Source organism: Semicossyphus pulcher, unplaced genomic scaffold, assembly GCF_022749685.1.
Source record: "Semicossyphus pulcher isolate SPU_LCO1_2020_fin unplaced genomic scaffold, fSemPul1.0.p SCAF_14, whole genome shotgun sequence".
In the NCBI taxonomy this organism is placed as follows: domain Eukaryota; kingdom Metazoa; phylum Chordata; class Actinopteri; order Labriformes; family Labridae; genus Semicossyphus; species Semicossyphus pulcher.
The window spans coordinates 28,380,228-28,396,097 of NW_027211648.1; the positions used below are offsets into that span (position 1 = coordinate 28,380,228).

Here is a 15,870-nt window from a genome sequence, read left to right on the forward strand (position 1 = left end):
GCTTGCTGCTCTCATATCAGTCTGAGTGCTTTGAGAGCATGACATAGTAGAGAGAGCGGAGATGAATGTGTGTGTGCTTGCGTGTGTGTGTGTGTGTGTGAGGGAGTAAATAGCATCCCAACTGTAGAGATGGCATTTAAGTGTCTCTCCCTTTGCACTCCAATAGTACTGCAGACCCATTACCTCCATGTTTGTGTGTCAACCAGCATCTGTGTGTGTGTGCGTGCGTGCGTGTGCATGTGTTTGTGTGTGGCTACAAATGTATTTTCAAGCCTTCCCTCCAATCATCTCCATGCTCCCACGCGACTCACCCTCTACCTTTCTGTTCTGATCCTTTCCTCATTCATCATTCTTCCCTTCCTGTCCTCTTGCCAGAGGTCTTTGCTAAGGTGTAATTTAGCTCCTGCTGTTCTTTAATTTCTGCCTTAGTCAGGAGGGGCGTGGCTGGACCCCCTGACACCATGGATACAATCTGTCAATCACTTCCCCCAGCCAGGAAATTGCGTTCAAAGTGAGAGTAATTATTAAGTCTGCCCTGTGTGGTAGGAATTGAATGCCCTCTTGGTTCACAGAGACAGAAATATGTATTCGGAGGCAGGGGGAGGTGGAGGTGAGAGGCTTTTATTGCTGCTAAGAACAAAGTCCTCGTCTCACCTTTTGTTGCATCAAACCTCTTTCTTTTTACATTTATATAAATGTATACAATACCACTCAGAAGGAAAACCAATCACAAAATGTGGGCTGCAAAACCTAAGACATGCAGCTATAATCATACACTTGTAGGTGGCCCTGTCATGATGGGATGGGAATCACCAGAGGCCCTATGATACGATAATATCACAATACTTTTGTCACGATCAGTGTTGGGGTAACACGTAAGATAGTGCGTTAATTCTGCAAGTCAAGTAATCCGTTATTTCGTTACTTTGATAAACAGTAATCTGTTACTGGAAAATAAATCGCCGTATTTCTCTTTTCCTTTTGTCGCCACAAAAACAGAAAATCCTGAAGCTCTGTTTCTGTTTCTCTCCTCCTTCTTGGCAGGTCGCTGCGCACCAGCAGAAGGTAAACACAGCTGTGTCAGTGCGCGTGTGTAGCTAGCCAGTTCAGCTAGTGAGATGGCAGAGAGGACAGCGTTTACTTTGTGGAAATATTCACATTATTCTGAATGTTTGGGCGAAAGGGACGAGAACAACACGACGGTGAAATGTAAGCTGTGTCTGGAGGAGAAGTGCTCGTCAGCTGTGAAGAGCTCGACTTCAAATGTGAAGAAGCATCTGCAGCTAAACACAGCTCCGCTACACTGGTGGGACTAAGAGCCTGTGTTGTATTGTTGTCATGGAAACAGCTGTGCCTAATGCTGTATGCCTCTGCCCAGTTCACTGTCACATTGTTAGCATCCTAAAGAGCTGTAAAGGTTATACCTCGTCTGTCATTCCTGTTATCAGGCTGCAGAGTTACAGATTATGGGCCGTAAACGAGGTGAGTGCAATGACATTAGAGTCGATAAATTCAAAAGGTAGACGTACAGCAGGCTACACGCCGTCCTGATAATATAACACACATGTGGAACGAGTCGCAAAGGAGGTTTAATTTTTGGAAACACAAAAGTAATCTCACACTTTTCTCAGGAGGTAACGCAGCAACGTAACGAGTTACTGTTAAAAGTAACGTTACCCAACACTGGTCACGATACACTTTTATGATGATTTTAGACATTTTATGATACTAGTATAAGGTATTGCATTAAAATAAATTGATTAATTACATTTTTTTTCAACTGAAAATTATAACCCAGTGAGAAACCTTTTTTTTTCTTTTTTTTAAGAAAAAGTTTAAAGTCTTGATTTTGGCAGGTTTTAAATCAATCAAATGACTAACACGGTCATAAAAACCTCATCGCCACGTATTGTTTCAGTCCAACTGCAAACATGTGCACTACGATACTATAACAGGTGTTTATAGGTATTTTAAACAATACAATTTGCACAAGTTATGCAGGCCCTTCAGCAGCTCGACAATTTGTAAGTAAATTACTGTTCAATTGAAATTTGTGTTTACCGACTTCCTACCAGTCCCGCTGACCTCTGCTGACAATTTTGCCACACACAATGTCAGGATAGTATGCTTTTTGTTCGTTTTTTCCCCTTTCCCTATGACGTACTGTTGTGTCTTCCACATTTATTTATCCAGCACACATGATATGAACCTAGAAAGCCAGCCGTTGGCACCCTGGCAGAGGCACAGCGACAAACAGTAGAGAGGTGACAGCAAGAGGAAGAAAGGACTCTACTGAACATAAAGACGTTCGCTGAGGAAGCTGTTAGAATTCCTATTTGTTAAAATCCTTGAAAAGCTAAAATCAAAACCAGTGAGCAGGAAAGTTGTTACAGCTTCTCTGTTTTCCATCTCCAGGTTAAATTATTGAAACCTACTTTAGAAAACACTCGAGTCCCTGGTTAAACTCTCTGTTCCACCAAAAAATGCAGATTTTTTTCATGTTTCCTTTTCATTCCAGGAACCACTTACCTCTGTTTGCCGGCGTATTACTGAATAAATGTTCCAATTCTGTGGATTCTGGCAGCGCACAGGCAGCAGAGTCTAACCACCAAGTTTGAAAAGCAAACCACAAAACAAGCTGGATCAAGGACATCAAATCCCAATATGCCTTGTACCAACATTTGCTGCTCAGTCAATCACCTGTTTCAACGCTGACTAATCTGCAATGCACTGCCAACCAACCAAGCACTGTGACTACAGCAGAGACAGAAGTGATGCATTAACCTTTGTTCATGAGCAGATAGGAATTAAAAAGATGCATCTATCCTTGAGCTGAGTGACTAAACGTCCGACCCTGTGACCTTTAAACAGGACAGTATTGTAGCTGTTACCTTCACTGACATGGGAACAGCTTCCTGTACGGTACGGAAGCCTTGGACTTTGAATGTGGAGTTTCTTCATTAACTGGGTTTTGTTGAAGTCAAGGATTCAACATAATTTATGTTCAGTGCCAAATGCAGATTTGTGGAAAGCTAACATATAAGTTAGATTTAGCAACTGACAGTTTATACCCGTAGTAACTGTTGCTTTGCCGGTCAAGCTTTCCGTTCTTATATGCAGAAATAATAACAGCAGATTTCATCAATGGTACCTACCAAGCTTACAAAGCTAACACTGAAGACGGCGTCTCTTGCTGACTTAAAAATGTTTCCTGCTCACTCATTTTGAAAAGTGAAGCCTGTAAAAATGCTAACTAGTTGTTGGTCCATAGAGAAGACACAAAACATACTCAACTCAAAACATGGTTCTAGCTCTTTTTGCTTTATTGTCAATGTAAGGGAACAAACAGATGTGTTTTCATGTACATATAAACAATTAAACAAACTTCAAACTTCAAAAGTCTATTTTCTATTTTACAAACACCTTCCTACTTTTACCACACTTGGTTCAGCGACTACAAATAGACTTCTGGGCTACAACAACTGTTTCTAACGGTGTTCAAATGTATGTTTAATCAGCGTGAGCAGCCCCGTGAAACGAAACTCACACATCCTACTTCCTGTCACCAAACACACAACCTCATGCCGTGTGTGCGCAGCAGGTGAAGCCACTCCGCGGCACCTCTGCTCTGTGAACCATGTGGCCACAGCGTTAAACAGAGGTTCCGCTAATTACGGGGACACGTTCACTGAAAAGCCGACTCGCGTATTGCGTGTCTGACTCGATCATCCCGACATTATTTATGACGGCTGCAGCGTGTTTTCAGGCAAGTGACACACACACACTCCATGCAGAGCGTGAGGTCTCTGTGTGCAGAAGAGATGCACAATGTGATGTCAGATGGACTTTTCCTGTAGATAAGTGATGGAAAACCAAAACGTTTGGGTTTATCACGGTATTGCAAAATCCATGTCGTGGCAGAACATGACGCTGGTGATGGTGTGAAACTGGTATACCGCCCACCCCTAGTGGGCCGTCCTGGTAGCTCCCAGTGTGTACCACTAAGACTGAGTCCTTATTTCAGCAACATGAGATTCATTCCAGCTCAGGCTCTTTGCCACATGTAATAGCCTCTCTCAGTCGAACCTTTCCTGTCTCTCTTCTGCATCACAAAAAGGCAAAATGCCCAGATAAATGGTTTTTGAGTAAAAACAGTAAACAAACAATAACATAGTAAATGTGTTTTAAAAAACTTAAAGCTATCTCAATGACACAGGATTGTTGCTGGAGTCTGAACTTTACCAAATACTGTAAAATGAAGGGACAGAGAGGCTTAAGCGTGATAGCCACTAGGACCAGCTTCCACTTAAAACCTTTGAAATCTGTCGCCCACAAACCAAACATGGTTAATGATACGCTCCTCGGCTTTGGAAGTAGCATTAATACTTTGTTACTTCTGTAGATATTATGCTAGTTAGCCAGGGATGCTAACAACGCTGCTGTTTTGTCTTTGGTGTCAGAAAGGCTCTTAAAACGGACACACCCTACACTATCTTAAAATACAGAGTCCAAAAGCCTGACAGTGCTGTCATGCACAGCTACAGCTGCTAGGGCTTTGATTGGACAATTGTAGTTAAGGGGAGGAGTTTACGGTCAATAGTGCAACCAGATCATATGGCTCAGAAACGTCCAATGAACACATGTACAAATGCTGCTAATCCGTGACTGCAGACATGTAATTGATGGTAGCTTACAGAGCTGCACACACACACCCACTACAGAGAGCTAACCCTAACCCCCCTGTATGGATGTCTACAGGGTCTTACGGCATTTGCAGGCCTCTGAGGCTATTCAAACATTCAAAGGCTTCGGATGAAGCGGAGAGAGAGGTGGAGGATACGGATGGTGCGCCATCGCGGGGAGGGAGGGGGGCTAATTAACATATTAATGACCCCACCTTCCTACAGCTTCTGTCGGATAGTCCAAACAGTTTGATAAGTATGCAAATGAGAGCCGCACCATCTGAAGAGGGAATTAGCTCTGCCAGAGACAGCCGAGAGAGATGGAAGAGGTAGAGAGGAGGAGGAAGGAAGGAAGGAAGGAAAAGAGCAAAGGAAGGGAAAGGGGGACTTAAAAGGAGCAGGAAGGAGCCGAGAAAAAGGAATGTCAAGATGAAGAAACAGGAGGAAGGAAGAAAGGAGCAGACAAAGACAGACAGTGAGATAAAAAGGAGTCTCAATCCTGAACTGATATCCCCATATTTGTTTTAGTTGTCTTTAATTATCTGCCGTGCACAGTTGGTGGATGTGGGCACGCGCGTGTGTGTAGTACGAGACTGAGAGAAAATATTTTTTCATTTCAGTCTTGTGCTCCAGAGCTCTCAGATCGATATGCCAGTTGCCCGTCAGCCCTGCAGTGATGAGCAGAATGGCTGCAGGGGCTCAGGCCAGTGGGCATGCAGGCTCGGCGGCAGGTGGGGGAGTGAGGAGGGGGGCTGAGGTGGGAGGTGTCAGAGTAACGACCCCGAGCAGACAAGGGCAAGTAATTATAACACAGACTGATCTTGCTGGTTCTATCAGTGAAGAGAATGGCGGGTAATAAGGATGAGGGAGAGCACCATGGGAGAGCAAGTGTTCAATGTGGGTAAGACAAAGGGAACGAGAGAGAGAGAGAGAGAGAGAGAGAGAGAGAGAGAGAGAGAGAGAGAGAGAGAGAGAGAGAGGGAGGGAGAGACGGTACGTATGTAAGTGTGTGAATGGCCAGGCCAGGGATTCACCAACACGCTCGTCACGTTCCACAATTATGATGAATAATTAAAACGTTTCATTAACTTGATCATTTCCTGTTCGGCCATGTTTCAGCTCTGACACCGGCAATTAAAGCCGAGGCCAGGACCGCTGCACACCCCTCTCGTTCGCCCGGCCGGCGACGGAGGACAACCTTATGTCTTTTTCGTGCGGGAGCAGAAATCTGACAGAGGTAGAAAAAAAGAGGAGCTTTAGCAGATATCCAGCTTACTTAGTTGTCCTCAACTCTTCACAATCACACCGGGACTGACAATGAAAGCTACATGCTGAAGGTGAAATCGTGCAATTTTTTAATGTAATGTAAATAAGGGAGAGAATAGGTCTGCCAGACACCAGCCTCAGGCACTGACACCTCCAGCGAGAAAATCTTTCCTCATTGATCGCCGCAAAATATAATTTTTATACATTCATTTAAAAAACAAAAACCTCATTGCAGTAAACCAGACATCCACCACCTCACATTATAAAGGATACAGTATCTTTTGATGAAGTAAGAGCTGCACCCAAAACACAAAAATATCTTCACAAATCTTTGCCTTTAAAAATTAAACTGGGGGGAGATTTCACTCGGCATTAACACCATAATTAGCAAAAGCCCGAGCTGTCCTAGTTACGTAAGACGGCTCTTTTTGTCTTTTGAAATTGGATTACTGCAGGAGGAGGCTTTATTTCCCAAAAATGGGGGGGTTGGGGAAATTTTTATCCCCGTGCCTCTGCCATGCAGTCTCAAGCACAAAGCTATCCTCTCCTATTGAGCTCCTGCGTAGTACTTATACACCCCAATAAACATGATTAGCATTGCAGACTGTAAATATGCAAATGACACAGAGCGATGTGGAGGGAATGTTTATGCTGAGAGCTCTGTGTCTGGCACAGCTCCTCCCCCACCCCACCTCCCGTATGAAAAACATGATGGGGTTTATTGAGATGGGGCCTCTTCTGTTAACGCTATCTTTATTTTTTCTTTCATAAAAGAGATTCAACCATGTAATTGGAGCTTTGAGTGGAGGACGATGCCTTTACCTTCCGTTTGTTTCATACTTGCTGCTGCGGTGGCTGCTTTGGGGGCAAGTGCAGTGACGAAAATGAACATCATGGTCATCTCATCTCTATTTACAGATTCTACATAGAAATGTAAAATCTTTAGGCAGGGACGTGGATTGTTCTGGTTTCCATTTGTACTACGCTTGTAGTCCGTGTAATATTGACCAATCACGTATCAGCAGGCTGCGGCGTATGCAGGAAAAACAGTCCGTGTGGAGAGCAAAAGCAGGCGGACAGTAATCCACCGTAATGACATCCCGACTCCATCCCGTCATCTGCCGACGATTTAGCTTCTTATTAATCTCTATAAACAGATGAACAAGTTCAGCTAACGATCTGCTCTAGATCTAAAATTCAACTTGAGACAAATTCGCTGGACACTGTGTCAAGAAAGCCGTTCAGCGTTTAGATGTCCCGACTTCCTCGAATGCATCAGAAATGAATGATCTGACCCCCGTTCAACAAAGTATTTTTACAAGTGTTTTTCTTCTCCTCTTGAGGACAGACCTGCCAAAGCTTCATTTTGACTTGTTACTTATCTGCATCACGATGTTGAAATTTCAGCAAAGGTTAATTAAAGTCAATCACAAGAAAAACGGTTTATTTTTCTGTAAACGATGCAGCACGTGGAAAGGGAGGCTTTACTGCAAGTTGTTTATCGCCCGGCATGTTCACCGTTGTCCCCAGAGGCTCATCGTCAGCCTATAGCCGATGGGATCCAAGATTGTGCGTCATCAAACTTGGACCTCAACTTGAATTATATTCTATGTGTGTAATCCATGTCCTGTATGCCACTGTCGCTGAGGGCACCACTAATTCAAGGGCAGAGTCGTTTTAGGGACACAACAACCCAGCCCCACGCTGTTCAAAACTGCAAGGGGGCAAAATGTATCATAAAATAAAGTGTATATATTTAAGCATGCACTAGTGTCCGAAACACAACAAACTGGGGGCGCTGGTTTAGCTCAGTGGGTAGAACAGGCGCTAGAGCAGAGGCTGCAGTCCTCGACGCAGCGGCTGCAGGTTCCACTCCCGCCTGCGGCCCTTTGCTGCATGTCACCCCCCTCTCTCATCTCCCAATATTTCCTGTCTCTCTTCCGCTGTCCGATCAATACAGGCAAACATGCTACAAAAAAATAATCGTAAGAAAGATAAAAAAAAAAAAAAAAAAGATACAGGTGTGTGTTCATGCAGCATTTTTCTCTGGCAGGAAAGTGCTGCAAGGTTCTGGGTAATACAAAAACACTTCATGGACACAAGACCTCGGGCTCCTGTTCAAACTTAAAAAACACCTGTATTAATCAGAGTACTCACATAAGAGCGTAGCACAAGTAGAGCACTAAATATTTATTGAATTTCTGAAAGATTCTCTGTCAAAGTCAGCAGGGGAGGCTCGTAGGAGCAGCTTTCTGCAGCTTGCAGCTTTCTCCCTCTCTTCCAGGGCTCTTCTGAATGATCTTAGATTCCTTCACACAAAAGATCATTTAACAAATACTGAAAGGGACGAGTCTACCCAAAATATTAGTGGAGACAGGTCCGTACTGGCAAAAAGCAAACCTGCACTGTTGCAATATTACCTCTTCAAGGTATTTTTGTTCTTTTCTGCCTCATATAGTTTTGGTCCATTTTTATGCAGGATCAAGCTAACGCTCAAAACGCCTTCACTTTCTCAGAAAGCAGCAAGCTTGGGCAAAACGTGGGTCCCATTTTGGAGTCCGTCTGTCAAATAGAGCTTATTATTTTCCTGTATGAAGAAGGGGCCCACAACGTCCTACTGAGCCCTCTGGTAGTCTTGTGGGACCAGCTGAAGTCTGTGACGGGCAGAGACAGCTTCATAACACACCTGTTTTTACCCTGATCCCTCCACATGATACCTAAAAAGTTCCACTTAAATAATCAAGCGTTTATATCCTACTAGAGTTCGTTTGTGTGTGTGTTCTGTGTTGGAGTAAAGGCTTACATGGATTGTGCACACATATAAACACATACAATCACACAAACAGGCATAACAGCAGCAGCCTATCTGACGCAGCCCAGACCGCTCCATGCAAAGTCAAGGCTGTTCGTCCTGAAGACTATCAGCTCTCCGGGGAGAGAGGCCATCGAGCGGCATTATCGACATTATAGACGCCTCAGCCTGGAGATAGGCTTCACATCGATCCCCTGATTAATTACTATCTGCAGGCGGCAGCAGAGTGAGAGAGGGAGGAGAAGTGAGAGAGGGAGGTGAGACTGACAGAGAAAGGGGAAAGGGGGGAACAGTGAAAACAGAGGGGCATGAAGGAGAGAGAGGAGAGAGGGAGGAGGGGGAGTACACCTTGTACTATCTATGAATATCAGCTAAAGGCTACACAGTAATCTTCCAGGTGGAATATTATTTATTGATATATAGGTAGGCAGGAACCCTTATCTGAGCTGCAACCACCCGCTAACACACAGCCAAGGACAAAATTAAACTCACACATTACTGGGGTGGAAACAACTCGCAAAGACAAGTAGAGGACACTGAAATGTCCACCCTTTCATTTCCAAACAGCACGCTTTACATTTATAAGCCTGTTATATAAATACATGCAGAACTAGCCTAGCCTCTGTGTACATGACTAAGATAACAGCAGCAGTGTGGACAGGCAGGCTGAGTGCCTAACATTAATGAACTGCAGTGAAATCCTTTGGGCTCCGCTCCTCGCCCTCCCAAGAGAATACATGTTGCACCGTGTGTAACAAAAGTCAATAAGCTGTTACAATGCACGTATAAGGGCTCCATTAGGGCCAATGTTTTGGAGTGAACAGACATAGACTGCAGCTCAACCTGACTTGACCCAGCTGCAGCCCACACCAACTCCAGTTCATCCCCGGTGCCGTTAACACTTCCTGTACATGACAAACAGCTGCACGTGTGCCGTTTACTTCCACTCATCACCATCACATCCTGTATGTGTGCTCTGATCTCTTAAAAGCTCAATGAGGCATTTCACTTATTATATTAAACTAAAGTTGATGGATTTAAAAGAGTGGACCTGAATGCATCACTGCAGCACAGCAAGAGAACTTCCAACCAATGAGCTCTGACATGTAGCTTGATGGAGTGCGAGGCGGCTGCTCTGCAGGTGCGCTCAGTTGACCCTTCGCTAAACCCCTCCCATGAACGACTACTGTCCAATCCTACGTTAGCAACCGTAACTAGGTGCAGGAGGCCTGCCAAGCTTTCAGAACAAGTAGAAATGCATATGGAACCTGCAAGCCTGACAGCATATTTTTCACCCTTCCGAAGCCAAAAACTCGAGAGGAGAGATGTCGGACATGAATTAAAAACAGTCAACTGGTCTCCGCTTGTGATCCTGTCTGGCCTTCGCTGCCACCACCGATTACATGGGCACAGCCTTAATTTAACCACCCCTTGGTTTGTGCCATTGTTGTGGCAAAATTGTGCAGGATTTTGTTGGGCTTTCCTGTTGTGCCTTCAGGAGATCCAGTGTTTTGCATCAAGCCCACGATGTGCGAGCGATATCCTGACGCGCTTCAAACATCATGAAAAAGTGGGATCATTTTGCTAGCAGTGAGCTAAAACATATTAGATAATGAAAGTTATAGAGAGTCAGAACTAAACATTAGCTTAAAATAAAACAATATATTGACTCACCCTGCTGTGTAAGAACATTATTGTTCCTGTTTATGATTGTCCTAAACATGAATCGTAAAGACGTGCCTGACGCTTGCGTTGGGACCGCTGAGCTTTATTTCTTCGTCATTCTCAACACTCCGCTGACAGATTATGTTCCGGATGTAACTTTAATAACGTGTTGTCGTTCTGTCGACTTCTCTCTCATATTTGGGAACTATTTTTCCAGAGATTTGCTGTTATTTCTCTTTGAACGTCTCTCACTGTTATAGTTGAAAACGCCAGATGCCACATGCCGGTGCGAAAGCTTGACAGGCGTAGCAACAGTAACCAAGGGGGGCGGGGCTTAGTGAAGGGTCAATTGTACTTAATGTACTCAATACCAACATTGATATAAAAAAGTCCAGTATCCAGACTAAACTTTCCCCTCAGGGCTGCAGCTCTGTTGTGTACCAGCGGCACACTGCGGGACAACTTGTGCTTTCCACAGTCGAGGATCTTACGGTATTTTGTGCAAATACACCTCCCACCAAGTTTTGCCTCTATCTTTTACCAAGCACCATTATTAATGAATCTATATCTTTGATCATAATTAACTTTGAGCTTATCCTCACTCTTTGAATCCTTAAAAAAAGGAAACAATAGGTCTTAAAAATTCGGGAACTGGGAAGAAACTTTTCTAGTAACAAAGAAAAGCTTCAAATTTGAGATAAAGTTGTGTTCTACCTTCCACCCACTCAAATCACCCGATCACAACTTTACGGCTGTGGGCGTAGAGAGAGAGAGAGAATGGGTAATGAATTGATAATTGGATATCATGCTAAATATCATCAAGTACATGAGACAAAGACAGAATTATTTAGCTTGTCTAGTTGGAACATTGAAGGAGGAGAAAACCCTCTTATTTAATATTTCATACGAGGGAATTGTGTTCACCAGAGGGAGGAAAGAATTTTTCCTGTTACGCTGTTATCTTCTTTTTGTGACACTGAAGATGTCCAGAGAGAGGCAGGGAGAAATTCACACCAGGAGAGAGAGAAAGTGAATTATCTATAAATATCTCCTCATGGCTGAAGAAACAGAAAAATAGAGAGGGAACGAGAGAACACAAGGAACAGGAGAGAAACCTGGCAACAAAGCAAACCACAGCAACTGGTTGCTGATTTGAGGACGCCTATCAAACCGTAAAAGGCAGGAACGTCTCTGGTTGGTGATATGGAAACATTTGATCCACACACTGTTTGAATTTCTCTGTTTTAACACTAAGACAACGGCAGCTTTGTGTATATGTGTGTGTTTGTGGGTGTGTATAAGTATGTGTTTGGAACTATCTGGCTATTTTCCGCCTGTCTGTGCATTCTTGTTTGTGTTGCTTGTGCGCGTGTGCGTGAACCAGTGCAGTGCACTTTTCAATCACACTGACCTGAAAAGCTCCGTTAATGCTGGATCCACAGGCACTGAGAAGAGAGAGAGACAGAGAGAGCGAGAGAGAGACATAGAGAAAGAGAGAGAGAGAGAGAGAGATTATGCAACAGGTCCTGACTTCATGCTAAATACAAAAAACACATAAAAAGAAACCGGCTGAATAGTTTTCATTGTGCCTTATGATCCAACTTAGTTCAAGTTTAAAATAATGTATCAATGAGACACTGATAATGTTTTAAAGGGTAATTCCAGTCGTATTAAACCTGTTTAAGCCCTATTTTTACCTATTTTACAGCACACATCGGGGTTAGTTCAGCGCCCAAACAGGCTGTAGTTGCTGAAAGATGAGTGAGATTGTCACTAACAGACACAGATTGTTATTCTAAGTATCTAACAACAAAGACAGCATAAACGGACTTAAAGTAGGACCAAATACAGAAAGCAAACCAAAACAAAGTGCATTGTGGGTTGTTAACGGATGTTGACACTTGCAGAGATGAGTAGAGGACAGACGTGGGGGAGCGACGAGGAAAGTCCGCGATCGTGTTGAATGTGTTTGAGGAGTGTGCTCTCGTTCTTTGTTTACTTCAGGGAGTTTTCCCACGTGGAAATTCTAACCAATCAGAGAGCAGTTAGCTCGAGCATGGTCCGCTGGAAAAAGCTGCCGTGTGAACACAAACCAACTAGAGGCAAAATGCAACTTTGTAACAATTTGGTCTTTGATTCGGATCAAACAAACGGACTTTAAGTGTGAAAGCGCCCATAAGGGTGTGATCCTCTTCTTAATCCCAGAAGCTGCCCTCTCATCTTTCTATTTAAAGCCGCCATTGAGAAATAAATTAATTTTACCTCACAGAACTCACTGAAGTGGCTCGTCTACTGCTGCCTGGATCGGTTAGTTCATTTGTGTAATAGTAGGAGTAGGATTGCAACTGCGCCCAGAAGTTTAAAATATTTAGGTTACCAAAAAAATAAAAACATTTGTTAAACAAACTCATACTGACACAGAATGTGCAAACAAGCACACCGATGCTGGGACATAGCCTGCGTCTGAAATCACTCCTTACTGCCTACAAAGTATGACCTGTATCCCCTTCATGGTGCCAAAAGATTTGAGTCAAGAGCAAGTAGACTCATATTTTAGAGATATGAAATTTGTGAGGTGATCCATTTGAAAGCTGATTATGTTAAATATTGATGATTCATTAGTGTCGCAATCAAAATATTCTGCTTTTAGTAGATTAAAGTAAGTCATGCTTTGGTGTAAAGGAAGAAGCGAGTGAGTGAGGGACCGACAGGACACATGTAACTCAATCAAACGTAGGCCATGCGGTTAATGATCTACATGATGTAGGAACAACGGTCACCACGTTCTCGTTCTTTGTTCCTGTCAGAGACGGGAGAAACTTTGTGAAGTTAGGAGAAATAAAAAATGCATCAAGAGGACGAAGAACCTCTGATGAGAACGTGGTTACTTCCTTTTAGATGATTTTAAGCTGTGAGGGTGGACAGAAGGCTGACAAGGAGGAGGGGGACGGCTGGGCGAGCATTTTCAGTGCTTTGGTTTTATGTGACAGCGGGGGACAGGAAGTCACACGCTCCCAATCTATTGAACTTGTCTACTCCGATATATGTAATGATCAGTCATCAGAGGCATCAAACAGCTAAAGAAAGCTAATGTTCACCCCTCAACATTCAGTGTTAACACTAAACCACAACTGGACGGTAGCGTCCTGAGTAACCTGCAGCTGAGTAACAGCTGAAAAAGTCTTTCTATAATTTCACAGGGACAAAGCGGGCAGCAGGTGAAAACAAACATATGCTCTTCTTTTAACATTTATCTCCCAGGATATTTTATATGGAATATAAGTGAGGCACTGGTGTCAAACAGTCTGTTGTCTTAAATCATTAAGCTGGTTGCGGGACTTAAATTGCAGGTATCGGATTTACATGCAGACCTACACCCTTACATGCAAGATAACTGCAGGTGAGGGTGTAGTTCTGGTACTGAGCTTTGTGGGTGCATGTCTGCAAAACTGGACCCATGCCGCTGGACCAGCAACAGTGAGCTCAACAGCTGCGCCCATGAGCATGGGCTAATGATTTTGTCCATCGTGTGGACAGTCACAACTCTACCAAGCAGGTTAAGCCCATTCTGTTTAGATCAACTATCAAAAAGAGTGGTATCGGTTCATCAGCGACAAACTGAGACTGAAGTGCTTTTTTCCCCTATAATTTCTTGATATTATGTTTAGTGTTTTAGTCACTGTGGTAGATCTGTTATTTTGTACAAAGCTACGAAAATGTGATGTTTGATTCTGTTTCTGCAAAATCTCTAAAAAGAGAGACGGGGGGGGGGGAGAGAGGGAGCAGTAAGGAAAGCCAAATCAACTGTGGCAGTCTGGGATTTGTGCAGTGGTGTGTGTACAGTATATGTGCGTGCTCCAGTCTGTGCATGTAAGTGTTTGTGTGCTGGGGGAGTGAAGGTCACCCTGAATAGCGTTGCCGCTGTGTGTGTACGCGTGTGTATCCGTGCAGATACCTTTGGAGCGTGTGCGATGGCGCTTATCGTCTGCATCCACCTCCATCTGCAGAAGAGACACAAACAAGCTGTTAAACACACAACAGACAGCATCGCAAAATTATCTTTAATTTAGATACACGTTCACGTTCGGAGGGCTTTTTTCCTGCTTGTCGAACATGCAATTGATGTCTGCAACACTGCGATGTAACATTTCATGCAGATGATTGACAGACAATCTGTCTTGAATCATTTACACGTTTGTTTAAATGTTAAAAATAGATGAAGCATAAGAACATTTGGATCTTTAATATTATCTTCAATCAGTGCCGAGTAAATGAGACCTACAAAAACTCTCTTTTCCAACACAGCTGTCCCCCTGAATTTATTAAACTGCATTTGTACAAATCTCTTCAATCAAAAGTCAATATTTATTTATCACTGGTTTTAATGAAACAATGTTGGATGTTTATTTCAGGAAGTTACTCAAAGCCAAGACTCATATTTGGTCAAGACAGATTCACAGATTAATTAGTTTGTGAACTGTAAGACATCCCGTTGCTAATTGCTAAACCTTTCATGAAATATTGGATCTTTCATTATCAAAATAAAATTCATATTTTTAAAAGATGCAACACTTAATTTCTGGATTATAAATGTACCAGTCTCTCCTTCCATCTGTTCTACCATTTATGTTCTGAATCATCCTTTGAGTAATTTTTTAAACTTTTGTTTTTTCATGAAATGTTCAGAACTTTTTTTTTGTTTTTATTTAGTTAGAAGGGAAAGGGTTGCCTTTATATATTGCTCGGGAAAAAATAAAGAGAGCACTCCAAATGTTCCTTAAATCAGCATCTCTCTCTGCATGTCACGGCCAGCACAGTCCAGATCTGAACCTCATAGAAAACTTCCTGAATGTGATCAAGAGGAAGATGCACAGTTACAAGCCATCAGACAAAGCCGAGCTGCTCAAGAGCGGCCTAACGTCTCCCAGCAGCACTGTGACAGACTGGAGGAGAGTGCAGAGGTGCATGAACGCTGTGATTAAAAACCAGGTTATTACACCAGATATAGATCCGTGAGCTCTTCCTGAGTTAAAACATTCTGTTGTTTCAACATGAACATGATCTTCCTTTACATTATTCCAGCTCTGAAATACAACTTTTCTGCCTTTTGGTTTTCTTAAAGGGCCAGTTTGCTGATTTTCAACCTCAGTCCTATCATGCTGTTATGGGGAGCCATTATGGTAGAAAAAAAATGCAATGATGCTCTGTGCCTTTGGAGGACGCTGTCTGCTTCTCCAACAGGCCCTGGAAAACCAGATGACGCGTTTTACGTAGTTTGGCGGAGGCCAGGGAGCTTGCTGAACTACAATTCCCCAATCCAGGATCCCCAGCAAAATCGTCAGGTTTGAAATGTAGACTGCCGACCTGAAGATGTTTTACACGATCTACAGGTATATTCTCATCGTATTTCAGATTCTGAACATTATTGCTTCTATCGATCACAGA

General features: G+C 43.2%; 1 protein-coding gene across 4 annotated transcripts in view; it reads right to left on the reverse strand.

Annotated features, from left to right (window-relative positions):
• myt1lb (myelin transcription factor 1-like, b) overlaps window positions 1–15,870 on the reverse strand; it is a 138,013-nt gene that overhangs the window by 69,515 nt on the left and 52,628 nt on the right. For all 4 annotated transcript variants that reach the window (XM_069661295.1, XM_069661294.1, XM_069661296.1 and 1 more), the window contains exons 3-4: window positions 14,381–14,426; window positions 11,837–11,870 (exon numbers count right to left, since the gene is read on the reverse strand). In XM_069661295.1, the coding sequence (XP_069517396.1) occupies window positions 11,837–11,870; window positions 14,381–14,426 (80 nt within the window). The remainder of the gene's footprint in view (window positions 1–11,836; window positions 11,871–14,380; window positions 14,427–15,870) is intronic.